This window comes from Colias croceus, chromosome 16 (assembly GCF_905220415.1).
Source record: "Colias croceus chromosome 16, ilColCroc2.1".
Classification (NCBI taxonomy): Eukaryota; Metazoa; Arthropoda; class Insecta; order Lepidoptera; family Pieridae; genus Colias; species Colias croceus.
The window spans coordinates 9864538-9881802 of record NC_059552.1 but is presented as its reverse complement, the minus strand read 5'-3'; the positions used below and the strand labels follow the sequence as shown (position 1 = coordinate 9881802).

General features: G+C 31.9%; 1 protein-coding gene across 2 annotated transcripts; it reads right to left on the bottom strand.

The window, feature by feature from the left end:
• Positions 1-6904: 6904 nt before the first annotated feature.
• On the bottom strand, positions 6905-17083 carry LOC123698487 (geranylgeranyl pyrophosphate synthase-like). 2 transcript variants are annotated; one of them, XM_045645131.1, is made up of 9 exons: positions 16965-17083; positions 12858-13012; positions 12242-12383; positions 11741-11861; positions 10812-10951; positions 10492-10518; positions 10310-10403; positions 8114-8241; positions 6905-7668 (listed from the first exon to the last, which is right to left on the bottom strand). In XM_045645131.1, the coding sequence occupies exons 1-9, from the start codon at positions 16992-16994 to the stop codon at positions 7603-7605; spliced, it is 903 nt and encodes a 300-aa protein (XP_045501087.1). In that variant the 5' UTR covers positions 16995-17083; the 3' UTR covers positions 6905-7602. The 2 variants fall into 2 exon arrangements, with proteins under 2 accessions (XP_045501087.1, XP_045501088.1); XM_045645132.1 differs by lacking the exon at positions 16965-17083 and adding an exon at positions 13630-13769 and having other exon boundaries at positions 6906-7668.
• Positions 17084-17265: the final 182 nt, after the last annotated feature.

Genomic DNA, 17265 nt, shown 5'->3' with positions numbered 1-17265 from the left:
AATAATGAATAAGTACGTTCTTCTATAGATTACGTTGTTTGACCGTATAACAAATACAATGAAGTATAATAAATAAATAAATAAATAAACAAATATTTCATTAACTCAGAAGAGAATAATTTTACTTACAATTATTTACGGACGGACAAAGAAACTTATCGGTGAGCTCTACATTACTTTAAATATATTACAGATTTCAATATATTTCACGAAAATGTATCATTCGTTGGAAAGGTTACGGATTCATGTCGTAAAATATTCATCACCTGACCTGATTTTATTTCGTAGAATTAAATTCATCAAACATACCTGTATCACGGATTAAAACAAATGAAACGAACTGAAATTGAGCAAACGAAATATTAATTAAGTTGATACATTTTAATTGAGCAATTTTCCGAAAATAATTTGAGCTGTCGTTCGTGGAACTGGACTGGAATATTTTATAATTAATTTTATAAAGGTCCTTTCTGATAATTGCGTATCAAACCATAACATATTCTGGATCTAATTAATTTCTCTTTAACTAATTTTCCTTTGTACACGCTTTTTTAGTTCGACTTGTGGTAGATAAATACAGATTATTATATTTTTTTTTTATGTCAGAGCAAGCAAAGGGGCTGGTGGGCCACCTGATGTTAAGTGGTCACCACCGCACATAAACACTTGCAACACTAGAAGTGTTACAGGTGCTTTGCCGGCCTTTTATGGACAAATAAGCTCTTTTCTTGAAGGCCCCAATGAATAATTATTCGTTTGTTTAGTTTACTCTAAGAGTATACAGGGTATCCCATTATTGGTATACTAAGCGTGAAGGGACTTATTGTTTTGCATACACTGATCATGTAAATAATAATAGTTTAAAAAAACTAAAAAACACGTTTTTTACAGAAAACCGAACTAACAAATAGAAAATTTTATCAAATTAGTGTATTGTCATCGGTCCTCAATAAATCTACAAAGTTTGAACGAAATCTGGCCGTTTAAAGTGGGTCAAAATCGCGCCCAAAGAAGTCGGTTACAAACAAACATACAGGTGAAGCTAATATAAAGCGTGTAAAAAATACTTAAATAACAAAATTACGTCAAAACTTTTTTGCTAATTTTTTCCTGAAAATTCATGTTTTCCTCTCTGGCTTCGCGCACCCGGCATAATACGGCTTCTCTAATGTGAGCATTTTGTCTATGAAAAAATAATCTTAATCGATAACTCACGTGCTGGTATCAAAGTTGGGCGGGTTGCTTGTTATGGGTGTACACATAGAGTTTTAAGAATTCATCTATTTGAAAAAAAATGCGTCTGGAATTTTATAAGTAGTTTTTACGTACTCAGTGTATGCAAAACTATAACCTCCTTGGGGCTTAGTATACGAACAGTGGGACACCCTGTATATTAGGGTTTACTTAATACCTACAAACTAAAGTTTAATTATTAAAAGTGCGCGGACGTCGTTCGATCATATTATCTTCTTGATAGGTACCTACTACCTATTTATAAGTAATTGCTTGGTTAAAAGTGTGTAAGCTAGGATAAACAGAACAATATAAACAGTTCTTTGTGCTAAAAATACAAAATATTTTAATAAGGAATTTAACTGATGTTTACTTAGAGCATTAGGTAATTTATGTTGAATATTGTGCGACTAAATAATTGTGTCCAAATCTGATATTACATTCAGCGATGTTCTCAAACTATTAGATCAAGAGCCCACGACGGCCAGACTTTCCTTTCTTTAAGAAAGTTGAAAGTTCCTCTGTATATGTCTCCGATACAGATAAGAACGACTAACGATTATCAAGTCTGGGTTGTGGTTACTTTGGCAGGAAACAGGTAGTAGAGGTAAAGGTGTATAAAATTGTAGCTAACTTTCATTATACTTTAAAAGCTAAATTTTATATATGTTACTTGGGGACGTATAAAAAGATGTTACCTCAAGAGCCGGACAGTTTTCATGGTTCTTACATCTAGCCAGACACATTTAAAAAATAACTAACATATCATCAAATTAACGTTACTACCAAAAAGTGTATCAAATATGAAATAACCCACTAAAACATTAGTTTACTATAATTAAATACTAAAAAATAATAGTATAATATCTATACATATAATAAATCTGTAGAAGGGTCAATTCTGTACATTGAAAATATTGAAAAAATAAATAGCAGGGGGTGTTACTGGATCGATACCAAACCCAAATATGTGATTAAAAAAATTTTTGTCTGTCTCTGTCTGTCTGTCTGTCTGTCTGTCTGTCTGTCTGTATGTGAAGGCATCACGTGAAAACTAGCGGTTCGATTTCGATGAAACTTGGTATAATTATACCTTATTATCCTGGGCGTAAAATAGGATACTTTTTATCCTGGAAAAATACGTAGAAAAAAATTAATCTTAATTTTTCGGTTTTATCCATAGACGTTGTTCCGTAGAACCGCGAACACACGTTGCGTATTGTTATAGGCCTAGCCGTATTTGGGAATTGGGTCCAATAGATATTTATAAGATTTTATTGTCAGAGGTACCTACTCAAAATGGAGAAATAAACCATCCACGCGAAGACCGACGGACGGAGTCGCGGGCGGAAGCTAGTATTTAATAAAGTTATTACTTATCTTTTAAGGGGACTTATGTCGATGGAATTCCTCGTATCTCGATGACTTTGTTATTGTGTCATCGAGATACATGAAATTCCATCAACATAAGTCCCCGTTAAAGATAAGTAATAACTTATTATACTATTATTTTTTAATCATTAATTATAGTAAACTAATGTTTTAGTGGGTTATTTCATATTTGATACACTTTTAGGTAGTAACGTTAATTTGATGATATGTTAGTTATTTTTTAAATGTGTCTGGTCAGATGTAAGAACCATGAAAACTGTCCGGCTCTTGAGGTAACATCTTTTTATACGTCCCCAAGTAACATATATAAAATTTAGCTTTTAAAGTATAATGAAAGTTAGGTACAATTTTATACACCTTTACTACCTGTTTCCTGCCAAAGTAACCACAACCCAGACTTGATAATCGCTAGTCGTTCTTATCTGTATCGGAGACATATACAGAGAAAATTTCAACTTTCCTAAAGAAAGGAAAGTCTGGCCGTCGTGGGCTCTTAGATTAGGTATATCATTTTCTATTTACCAAAGTTCAAAGTTAAGCGTCAAAACATCAAATCAATGGAAAAGCGTTTGAAAGCACATGTTCTAAGTAATAGCTTTTTAATACGAAACGAAGCCGCTTCTGGGAAAATTTTGCGCATTGCTATGTTTGTGTAGATCCCCGCAGATATGGAGTTATTACTGACCTACTCACTGGTGTGGATTTTAAATAGCTGTTAAAAGTGGTTTTTAAATAAACTATGAAATTAATAAAATTTCGAAAGAAAATGTAGTCATGTTTTGAAATGGTTTAAATTTTTTTTTCTCACTTTGTACAATTTTTTTGCCGATAATTTGGCGTCAAACCTCGTGTCGTTTCAAATCACCTTGAGAGTTTAAGTTACACGAAAAATTAAGGTTAAATTGTATGTTTATTATATTCGTTAAATAAAAAACATAACTTTAATCACATTCGAGCTGGTTGTTATCAAAGACTTAAATATTAGAATTTAGAAAGCTACGTTGTCGCTTAAAGTAAAAAAACATTAATAAATAATTATTGCTAGTAAAATTCGCACAGTGAGTAGACATTGTGATGTAAGTACGAAGCTATGTCGACGACAAATATTTCTAGACTGATAGAACATTTTGCTTTTTCAATAATGGACTATAATAACTGAAAGAATATAAATTATTTAAGAAAATGATTTAGACATGCTTTTATATTAAAAATCCTCCTTCATAAGTCTGCTATAAGATAAATAAATGAAAAAACAATACACTAATTGCTTACTCCAGTCTCAAAACAAAATTCGATTTAACGAGATGTTATCTGTCTAGGTATGTTTTTTATAAGCTTTTTGCCGTTTCATTATTTTTATAAACCAACTAGCTTTCCGCCCGCGGCTTCGCCCGCGTTTTCAAAGAAAAATCCGCATAGTGCTCGTTCCCGTAGGATTTCCGGAATAAATCCTACCCTATGTGTTAATCCAAGTAATCCTATATAATATGTGTGCTAAATTATAATCGGTTCAGTAGTACTTGCGTGAAAGAGTTACAAATAACAAACACATGCACATACCTACATAGAGGATGGATATCCTGACAAACTTTATTTTTATTTCTAAACCATAAAATATATTAGGTAATATGCATGTAAGTTACCACAACATTATACAACAAAGATTTTCCTGGCTCTGATAGGTGACATAAATTTGCGAGTCGTGGAGACCCGAATACATTAATCTTATATGACAAGCCCAGGCTTTCAGAACAACAAAAACTGAGTATTTATGTTGAAGATAGCATATAGTTCTTATAGTCTAAGATCCCACGATGCTGTTGTCTGTTTCAACATCATCATGTGTCATGACGTTATCCAACGACTTCAAAAAAGGGGAGGTTCTCAATTTGACTGTGTTTTCAGAATTCTTGACAACTGAATCGACTAGGTATGTATCGTACTTGTTGATTTTTTGACAAGTCGGTTAATATGCAATATGTTAATAAACTTTATTTGATGAATTACTTAATTTTAAATGAGTGTATAAGTTGTAGTACCTACTTGTATGCAATAAATATTATCAATAGGTTGCCTGTAATAATTGTCCGCAAGTTTCAGTTTAATTTTTGTATAATAATTTTGTAACATAAATTCCAGTTATATGTTTTTTAATCAATTTTACGTCAATTTTAAAGATAAAGTACCTAATATATAAAAATATATTGTTGCGTGATTTAAGCGTTTGAACTTAAACTCCTGTCAAACTAATTCTAATGATAATTAGTGTGCATAAGATTAAAAACATACCTTATTTTACAAATATACCTTTTTTACTAGTTACATTACCAGTGGGCTCTTATAGGTACCTATTAGGTTAGGTTAGTTTTAGTGGTAATAATTTTCGACCCCACCCGTTCCTAGATTTAGTATCAAGGTCAGGTTGACCTTTATAGTACCTTTCGCCATAAGTGACCTGTTATTAGACTTATTCTTTCATATTCTATTTCGTTTTTATGGGTACATGATGTAAATCGAGGTTCTGAAAATAAGCATTTCATCATAATATTATACAATGTGATTATAACTGGAATTACAAGACTTAGTTTGAAATAAAAATCACATAAAACGGCAGTTACGATTATTTACATTTCCAATAACTAATTCCCTATTTCCCTATGCATGCTTCTAAAACTACCTACGCAACAGATTCTGATACGGTTTTTTAATAGAAAGAGAAGAAGGTTTGTATTATTGTATATATAATTTATTAGGTTTTACACAAAGCGGGCAAAGCCGCGGGCGGAAAGCTAGTTTGACATAGTTACAAGTGGTATCTCACTATCTCCGGTATATGAACTCAAGTATACGTCCGACTTATCAATCGATAGAGTCGTAACTATTTGTAGAACTTAGAAGCAATTATTTCGAAGATATGTAGCTCTCATTGGAACTTGTGTCGTAATCTCAGCCAATAATCAAGCTAAAGGACACCAAATGTCGTGTGTTTATTAGTTTCATTTCTATATTTGTACATATTTCTCTATCTAATAGACTTATAAGATATTTTTCCTTTCCTATTGCTTGAATATTCAGAAGAGATTTATGTTTGAAATAATATTATACTTTTGACATGATTAAAAATAGCAACTATGGAGTTTCTTGCCGGTTCTGCTCCGTAGATACTGCTTTCCGAATAAATGTTTGAGTTTGAGTTTAAAGGTTAGTCATGATAGGTTTTTGTTGTTTTTGAAGTGAAACTTCTTTATCGGGGTTGAGAAAAAAATTGAGTGTAACATTTTTTCGTTACGCGTGACATTTTTCCGTTACGCGCCATCTTTTTCTTATCCCTACCACGCGTGATTCGACGTATTTCTGTAAAGTTGCATATTTATTTTTTGAAAAATAAGGTCATAAAGAAGTTTCACTTCTTACGTGTGTACACTAGTACACGCACATATCTTTTTTATGTAGGTAGGTATGCGAACAAACAAAAGTGTTTATTATGAATGAATTTGTAATATTTCAAAGACAAATAAATAAAGCATTAATAATTTTTGAATTTTTCCTTTTCAATATTTCACAGATAAATAAACACCAATCATAAATTTAAAATTTAAACAGAATAACAAGCAAAAGCGTTAATATTTGTAAACAACCTTTAATATTATACGAGGCAAGGCAGTCACAGCCATGCGCAGTAAGACCATTCAATACTAGGATTCCTGTTCCGATTATATCTCTAGAAATAGGTTTATCACGCATTTTCGATTGTACAGGGGAGGAATAAAACTATTGGAGATTTTATCGTTATCTCGCCTGTTGTAGTTAGAATTGTTGAGATTGTACAATTTGAAGAATTTATTCATAGAACATTGGCTTTAAATTTATAATAACTGTTAAGAATTTGATTCATTTCAAATGTAGATAATTTTTACACTAAGCCGCAACTCTGCTGTAATTGCTCGTCAGGATGGCTACTCCATTTTTATGATTTAACCATATTTAGCTACTAGCTGCTCCGCGCGGTTTCACCCCCGTGGCTCTACTCCTGTTGGCTCGTAGCGTGATGATATATAGCCTATAAGCCTTCCTCGATAAATGAGCTACCTACCACCGAAAAAATTTTTAAAATCGGACCAGTAGTTCCCGAGATTAGCGCGTTCAAACAAACATACAAACAAACTCTTCACCTTTATAATATATAATTAAGTTTTAAGGCTGATATAAATATTTGTTTAAATTGAGTAGTAAGTAACAAGTTACTCAGAGTACCTATTTGTAAAAAACATAGATTATATTTCAGAAACCAAATTTAGGCAAATAATTTCTTAAACAATGGCTTGAGAATCTCCTTTGTTTTTGCGTATGTTGCTTAAAAATAAAAACAGCGTACTTACGAATAATTTATTATCTGTTTTATTAAGACACATAAAATACATATTTAAAAAGCTTAACTCCGCTTTTTATAACATTATGATATTAATATTAAATTTTTCGTGCGTCTGGCAGTTTTGTACAATAAGTAATTAAAGTTCCTACATTTAAATAATAAACTTTAACAAAAAACAGTAATAAACTCTTTGAATATTACTGCATTTTATTGTCTCTACAGTGCCAGCGTAGTAATGGACAGAAGGTAAAGTTTTATTCTACTCAAAATCATTGTTTAAAATTCAAGAATTTTTGAATATCATACAAGAAATCAAAATTTTTAATAAAAATAAACCTTTTTAATATTCTATTCTATTCATTAATAAATTGCGGAAGTATTTAAAACATTATTTAATAAATAAAATCATAAAATATATTATAAAAATTCACTTCGCAAAATACAATTTTCTCTACGCAACAAGGGATCGTACCCACATTTAAACCTTCAAGATCTCACTGTCCCAAAAGAATAGACTAAAAACCAACTCCCAAGTCGCTCAGCCGCTCTTTTAGTGAATCTTCTAGAATTACTAAATAAATATCACATTCAAATCATTTGGAAGTTTATTCCCAAGTGAGGAGCTGATCCATTACTGAAAGCATAGCTGGGTTCCCGCCAAGGCGCGCGATCTGCGAATTAGTAAAATTAAATTATTATGAGTACAATGTTTTAATATGAAATATTACGTATTTTTTGTTTATAGTGATTTATAAGTCTATAATATAGTTATTTGTATTATATTCTAATTCCTTTTCGTTAAGTCTTATGTTTACGTCACCCACCTCTTAATAAATATCACTATAAAGTCTACATCTGGAAGTGATCGCTGTCTTGTAAAACATATTACAGGGCTATCTAACACAAAAATAATTCTTCAAATCGGACTAGTAGTTACTGAGATTAGCACGTTCAAACAAACTCTTCAGCTTTATAATATTAGTATGGATTAATTTTGAAGATAATTTAACTCCCTTTTCTTACATATTAAGCGTAACACAAACTAGTATCTATTCTACCGCAATCACTGAATACAATCTACCTAATCACTTTGTAAAATACTTAAAAAAAAATTACCTCTTCACGTATATCTCGATCCAAGTCCCGTAGAATCTTTCGTGTATACTCCATACTGCCTAGGTCTTCCAGAAGCTTCACGCAAAATCGCTTCAAATTGATGTCTTGAGTACGTTGTTTCAATATATCTGGATATCTTTAAGGAATTTTACATAGGCACTTTTATTTCTACATACTAAGTGGAAATAGTAACTGTAGGCTTCGATACGAATATACAATATATTACAATATTTACAATTTTTTTTTTTTGTAACTAAAATACATTATAATATTGGGTCTGTACAAGAAGGTAAATTGTAGATTATTGAAATATATTGTAGAAACAATCAGACCATCATTAAAATTAAACTATATTTTCCAATCTCGTTTGTATTATGTTCTATTTCCAATAACGAACTATTAAAACATTTCCAATAAGTATTTTCTCTTCATCTTACTATTTCATATTAAACGTTACAATAAAGTATTGAATGCACTTCAAGCGATCGTTAGCTGTATTCATAGGATAATTGGACCACTAGAGTAACCTACGTTGAAAACGACGAACGTCTCTACGTTTATGAATACAAGAATAAGAGTGTTTTTCCACCAGAGATGTTCTATGCTATAATACTGTGGATGCGTTTGTTATCTTATCGTATTCATTAATGCACATGAATGAATGAATGAATGAATGAAAGCCTTTATTGCAAGATATTTACAAGTAATAATAATTTAATAGCTTAACTAGGTTTCTTCTGGGTATCTTGCTTGCCTTTCGACAAAAGCCTCCTCCAAACTCTTCCATGATTGCCTTTGAAGTGCTATTCTTCTCCAGGTCGCGCCTCCTACAATTTCCTTTAAATCATCCTCCCATCTAATTTTTTGTCTCCCTCTGTTCCTTTTTCCTTCCCTGGGATACCATTCCAAGAGATCTTTAGTCCACTTTCCTTGTTTATTCCTCATTATATGCCCTGTCCAACGCCACTTTAGAGATTTGACTGTCTTCACAATGCTATGCAATTTCGTCTTTTTTCTAATATTAGTTATTTTTACTCTGTCGCGTCTTTTAATTTTTAACATGCTTCTCTCCATTCCTTGTTGGCACACCTTTAATTTTTGTAACTGTTTTTTGGTTAAGCACCATGTTTGGCAACCATAAGTCATCACTGGGCGTATGCATGTATCCAAGAAGCTTATATCCTCTAGATATAAGGCTTCTTGCATGTATCAAAAACCTTGCTCTTTAATGTCTGGCAGATGTCGTCGTTTTTAAAAATATTTTTCAAGGACCAAAATCGTTTCCAAGAACTTGCTACCCTTTGCTCTATTTCTTTTGTCATAAGATCATTGGGAGATATGATCTGTCCCAGATAAAAATATTCTTCCACATACTCTATGTACCTGTTGTTGACTTCTATTGGAATTTTAGTTCTATTGGTCATTATTTTTGTTTTTAATGTATTCATTAAAATTCACAATTGGAAACGATCTCAGTTAAATATGTTTTTTTTTTAATATGGAACTAGCTGCGGCCCGCGGTTTCACCTGCGCTGCTCCGATCCTGTTGGTTTTAGCGTGATCTATATACTATCTATATCCTTCCTCGATAAATAGGCTATCTACCACTGAAATAATTTTTCAAATCGGACCAGTAGTTTCTGAGATTAGCGCCTTCAAACAAACAAACTCTTCAGCTTATATATTAGTATAGATATGCTTTGGATTTGTGCTATAGATGCGTGCTATGGATGTGTACTATTTGCAGAGCGCCTACTATCTTCATACTATACCATCTTCCTCGCACAGCAACGTGGCACTAATACCAGTGGAAACCATCACTTAGTTTCATAGCATTTTCGTAAGATAGCTGCATAGCACATCTCTAGTGGAAAAGCACCATAAAGGAATTATTTCTTTAAAAAGACTCATTTGAAAACATTGGGATATATATATGGAGACGACACCGCCTACATCACTCATTTTCTATATTTTGTTTTTAAGTGAAACGCATCAAATATGCCTACGTGTGTGTTACGATATTGCACAAATAATACAAATAATACGGAAAAGTGCAAAGGAATAACTTTCATCGGTAAGTACCTAACTAGATAATTATTTTTAAAACTTAGTTAGAGCAAAAAAAAGGCGCACAGATTTTGTTCGTGGTGTCTCCTCCATACGTTGTAATATTATCTCAATGTTTGAAAAGGATACTCAGAACTGCTGTGCCTTTTAAACTTCTAGCTGCATGGATGATTGGTAATGTGAATTTGCCTTCTGTTAGGTCCATGTAATAGTCGTTTAGGATCTGTAAAAGTGAAATTGGTGAGACAAAGATACATTTAAAATACATTAAATGTATTAATGTGTTTTAATTGTAAAAAGTAGTTAGTTACCTGATCAGATGGTCGCTCTTCTAGTTTCTGAAACAAACAAATTGAAGTTCATAATGGCTCATCGATGTCCTGTTTTCTAACTAAGATTTTAAACAAACATGAACTGTTTCCCTGTTGTTCTCGTTTGATAATTACGTAGAAATTATTAACTTATATATGCATAGAATCCTGTGAATTAGTTGAGAAGACCTAACACTATCCATTGGATTTCAAAACCTAGGACCTCTAGGTATATATTAGTAACGTAGCAATTACCACTGTACAGTACCAAAGAGTAAAGAGCGAAATACATTAATAATACAAAGAGAAATAATCCTCACCTCTGGCTGTGAGATATTACAATAGTCGTCTCTTAGCTGGAAATACATGCCAAGCTTCCTCCCAAACGCGCAGTAGTCGTTGGTATTTGAGCTCGCTAACTGCATCAGTCTGGCTGCTAAGTTGAACATTTCTCCCGTCTCTGAAATACCAATATATATGTCAACTTCATTTGGTTGAATCTGCTATTTGATTGTATGACTAGCACGTTCATTGAATGACATTTAATAAAATAGCAGATTCAACCAGATGACTACTACGTACCTACTTACGGAATTTTAGTATTTTTTACGTAATCAGCGTATGCAAATCTATACGGTCCATTACGCATACCTACTATACCGATGGCGGAACACCTTGTAGAGTGTACCTAGAGTTTTATGTTTTTTTTGCGTATTTATACCTATCAAGGTATGATAATAAATTGAACACTATTCCTTAATAAAGTAAGCAAAATGCTTAACGTTATTTAAATGATAGCATGTCGGCACCAAATTTTTTATCCGTCTTTCATTACCCGATGGAAATTTTAATGGATGATCTCTAATTTTAATAAACTTTCACTGGATTGTACAGCAAAGTGCAGATTAAGTAAATGAATCTCAAACTCCAAACTGAAACATTATTGAAGTGAAACTTCTTTATCGGGGTTGGAAAAAAATTTAGTGTAACATTTTTTCGTTACACGTGACATTTTTCCGTTACATCTTTTTCTTATCCCTACCACGCGTGATTCGACGTATTTCTGTAAAGTTGAATATAGCAAATTATTTTTTGAAAAATAAAGTCATAAAGAAGTTTCACTTATTACGTGTGTACACAAGTACACGCACACATTTTTATATTTGAATAATTTGAAATTCATTCAATTCCGTCAGAAACGTTTTTGTACGGTCAGCAGAAACATTCAAAAAAAGTTATTTCTACTTACTTTGCCTTAGCATTCCCATGTATTCTTCTTCAGTGGGACAGATAAACATATCCCTCCAATATAGTTCTTTTCCCTGCCCTCGAATTAGTTCTAGAGATTGCTCATTAAATATATCCATTGCCTGAAATTCATTATTTATTTAATGTTGTCAGATTACTCGTTAATTTGAAATGTATACAGTTATTTAATTAATGTACTTATTTATTTTATTTCGCTAACAACATTTACATGATAAATAATTATATTAAGATAATTTATTCATCATTGGATATAAGCATAGTCCTGTTTCAGCACGTTTATGTATATAATATTCTAATTTGTACGTTTTAAATGTTAGTTTTATGATCTGTTTAAAAAGGTATTTCGTTTCTTCCTTTAGTGCAGATCTTTATAACTTGACTTTGACGTTTATTTGGTTCACAAATTACACATTTTAACTTTAAAACAGACATTGCATTACAAAATCACAAAATTCATAAACAGAAGATTCAAAACAATTACTTCAGGATGATATTCCCGGCATGCTTTCATGACCAGCAATATAACATGTACAGATGCATTGAGTGTCCGGGGTACACCGAAAACGCAATGGGCTGCTGGAATCCCTCGTCTAATGTTATCTCCATCTTGGATATCATCAGCTCTAGAAACAATGAAAAGTTATATTTGATTTTGAAAATAAAAACGAAAAATCCGTTTATTGAAAATTATCTAATTATGATTTATTTGTACGTAGAAACGTGATAATGAACGGGCTAAGGAACAGGACATTCACTAAGTGAAAATCTTTTAAATTTCCCAACAACTTAATCAGCCGTTCTATTGAGTGCCTAGGCTCTTTATTTAAGCACCGTTTAACAATTACTGCAAAATTATCCAGAAAATATAAAAACGTTAACATATGATTAAAGGTTATAATTTATTTATTTTATTAATTTTTTAATGCTCCAAGAATGTTACAATAAAACTTAACCTAAGTATACATTTAAACAATTGACAAGCAGAAGAAGGTTGAGATAGGACCACGTCAGTCAAATAGGTTAGTGCCTCTATGACCTCTCTTTATATGTAAGTTCTGTGTCTATGACAATATTGAAAATACTAACTAAATACTTACAAAAGAGAAGCAATGTGATACATATTAACTATTTGCAAGACTTCATTCATCTTCTCATCGGATATTTGCATCCAATGGTTGAAAGCCTCTGCGATGCGCCTGCGCATGTTTTTACTGGAACTTTCTAATATATGTGTGTATGGAAGGAGGAGCTCCTGAAATATAATTATTCATGAAATAATAATTTTTCATTCATTCATTCAACATAAGATGTTTGAAGTTTAAAGTATACTTCTTTGTATAAAGGGTTGCATTTGGTTAGTAATATAAATATAACAATAAGTTAAAAACAAAATAATATTCACTGATTAATTTAAATTCAATGAGGGCCGATTTTTCAATCCTTGGTTAAAAGGTATTACGAACATATTAAAATGTTAAAACTGTCAAAAACGGACAATTAGAATACATTTTTTAAATGGTAGTTTAATACGTTATTCGACGAATTAGTTTTAACCAAGGATAGAAAAAGCATTATTTAAATATTTCTGTCTTGATATAGAGCCGATGCGGTACTTAAAAAAAGAGTAGGCGTAAAACATACTTTCGTTTGTTCTAGATGCGTTCGAAAAGATTCTATGCAATGTTCTAATACTGAACAACACTGACGAGTTTTCGTTTACACTAAAAGATCACGAAAGAATGCTCTTGCTCTAACTCTAGTTCTATGTTAGTTTGGTGTAAATGCACCGTTACGAGGCTGAATCAAATAAAATATTAAAAATTCTTTTAACTTATTTTACATTTAAATAACTATAAAAAGTAAAAATACCTCCTCCAAATGAAGCTCTCCTTTTTGTAAGCCATGGCGTCAACAACAAGAAACAAAAAAATTACTTCTTACAAGATTATGATAAGGTAATTGGTTACATAATTTAAAATGCTAATTTTTACTTTGTGATTAGCTATCATAAAAACCACTTAAACACTAGATAGGTAATTAAACAACTATGTAGCTAAAATGTAATAGAATACAATACAATCTTAACTATGTTAATAAATAATATTATGTTGTGAACGTTTTTGACTTTGTAATAACGTGGATAAAAATTATTTTCAATATTAATATTTAAGTTTTAGTGCTTTTAAAAAATATAGTGACAAATGTAAACAAATCTCGTATTATTATTATTAATTTATATAAGAAACGTGTGTTTGTTTGTGACGTGACAACGTCTTATAATTCGATAGAGCCGGCTGCTCGCCCGAAAAAACATGACTCATGCGGCGTTACCTCACTCTGAAGCGTTCCAGTGCAGTTTACAGACAACCAATTTTTTTTTTCTCTAAATACATACATACAAATAATTACTAACAATGTTGAAAACTATAGGCCCTAACCAAGATCCCTGTGGAATTCCTGAGGAAATAATCTATACTACCTAATATTATAAAGCTGAAGAGCTTTTTTGTTTGTTTGAACGCGCTAATCTCAGGAACTACTGGTCTGATTTGAAAAATTCTTACGGTGTTAGATAGCATTTATCGAAGAAGGCTATATGCTTATAAATCATCAACAGGAGCGGAGTAATGCGGGTAAAATCGCGGAGCACAGCTAGTATCAAATGATTATTATCGATAACTTTGTATGTCTATCAATTGATTGATATAATGAGTAACTAAATCAAATGCTGAGTAAAAAATATATGCTCTATTGTAGTTTGTAATTAGGTCTAATTACCGTAACAATGGAATAAGGAAGTATTTAAATATATTCATATAGTCTGAATAATGTAAAAAAACTGCTTGCTACATGAATTTCTATATTATTGCCTCATACAAAGCTTTTATAGGAAAAGAATTATGTTTCTTTGTATGCGGACGTATCTGATTTTCTTTATATTGATTTTTTTAAATTAACACTTCCTCGGTGTAATTTTCAATAGCCATGACTGATTATTAATTCAGAACACTTTCCTTATTTAACTTGCTGCTTGTAATTGTAAGGATGACCCGAATTTGACCGGGAGTCCGGAGCAGGCTGCTTAATCTTGAACATAGATGTAAAGACGCAGCCCGCAGGTCAGTTTTTTAACGGTTTCACTTCGACCGTCGACGAATGTGCGACGGAACTGCATAATCAATCCACCCTCCCCTTTTCACAGCAGCATTTAGCTACCATCCTTTCGTAGGTAGTTGATGTAGCATTGTTGCACACAAAACGTTTCCAGAACTCTTTTAAAAACTGGACTGGAACGCCCTTCCTGCTTCTGTCTTTCCCGAGTCCTATAATTTGGATCTGTTCAATGTAAAACTGTATACGCTCTTGGGGTCTAGGTGCATTCATAGACTGCATCACTACTTACCATCAGGTACTTATCAGGTAGGATGGATTTATATTTTTGGTTTTATGTCATTCAAATGCTTTATAAATATAAATTTATGATATGATGATATGATACGCCCGGAATGGCGCGAAAGGATGCGGGTTCGAGTCCCGGCTCGTGATCGAATTTTTTCTATTCTTTATAAATTTATATAAGAGGATGGAGTCAAATCCTATGCTATCTTTAAAAAATCTTATTTAAAGTAGATTTTCTTATAACAGATTTAACTATTTCTTTAGCCATAAACATTTTCTGTGTTAAATAGTTTCAGTATTTCATTACTAAGCAGGGGTCAGACGCTAAAAAAATTTGAAATCTTTGAACAAAATGTTTTTATTGCTATTGAATAAATTATTTGTTATTGTGTATTGATTATAATATTTAGTTTAATACTCCACGTGTTAGAGAAATATATCATATATGTATACATCAAATATATATATATTATACATCAAATATATCATAATATGTAATTATCCTATCCTATTCTAATCCTAATAATATTATAAATGGGAAAGTTTATGAGGATGTGTGTGTGTGTGTGTGTGTGTGTGTTTGTTACTTTTTCACGCAAATACTACTGAAACGATTACAAAGAAATTTAGCACACATATAGAAGGTAACTTGGATTATACATAGGATAGGTTTCATCCCGGAAATCCCACGGGAAGGGAAACTATGTGGGTTTTTCTTTCAAAACGCGGGCGAAGCTGCGGGCGAAGAGCTAGTAGATACATAATTGACTTTTTCACATAACTTATGTCTTCAGTAATTTTATATTTATATGAAATATCTATACTTGATATTATAAAGCTGAAGAGATTATTTAAACTACTGTCCCCATTTGAAAAATTCTTTCAGTGTTAAATAGCCCATTTAACGAGGAAGGCTTTATAGGCTATAATATCATCAGTCATCACGCTATCACCAACAGTAGCGGAGCAATCTGGGTAAAACCTAGGTTCAGCTAGTAATAATTTAGCGAACTTAAATAAAACAACTTCTCGATATCCATGGTGCTTGGATTCTTTTTCTAGTTAAAATAAATGTAGTTTACAAAACGTACGTTTATGCGGAAGTCAGGACACGTATCGCAGTAATTCAATATTTATTCATGGAAGTAAGGCTTTAAAATGTTAAGGCTATACAGAACTTTATATTTATTTATATTTATTAATATATAGCAATTTGTAGGTAGTTGAAATCACTGGTATAAAAATTAAGAAGGTCTATATAATGAAAAAAGGTCAGTCAGGTCAAAGTGTCAAGGGACACTCGGATGGAACGAAGTTTTAAGTTAGAGAGAGACAAACAGAGAAACATCCACACGCCGCATAGCTTTAAACTATAGCAAAAAGTGTCTTTACAACTACAGTCTTAAGTTTTTACGTCTAGCCCCCTTTCGTAACGCGCGATAAGGAACTTCGTTCCAAAAATGATAACCAAATGTGGCTAAGCGCAAATGTCGAAAACGGCTGAACCGATTTCAATAATTATTTTTTTTAAATATTCCTTGAAGTACGAGGACGGTTTATATGGAGAGAAAACGTTAACATATACCACGGTGGAGCTGGGGCGGACAGCTAGTTTATAATTAATGACATAATGAAATACAGTGATTTCTCGTATAATATAAGTTTTTAGTATGTGGAATTTTGAGAGATTATCCAAAAAGATATGTGTAACACAGGTAGAGTAATACCAATAATTTATTAGGTTTTAATTTTTATACAAAGCAGACGAAGCCGCGTGAAAAGATAGTAAACCATATAATAATTACCTCCTCTAAGTGTAGGCTCCCATTACTCATTTTTGTACGAAACGTCACTTAAACCACAGATAAAAAAACACTTGCGACCTCTAGCACTGTTTGGTTCAAAATGAGTAAATTTTAACCGGTTACCTTTTGAATATTAAACCTCTGTTTTTCCTTAATTTCTTACTTGGAAACTACAAAGATATAAGATGTGCGATTTCTTTACTGTGCGGATTTTTTCGTAAAGATTCGAATTTAGTAAGTAATGAAGTCGGTTAAAAAAAAGACAAGATTATAATGTCTCGTATTCTATTATATCTATTCT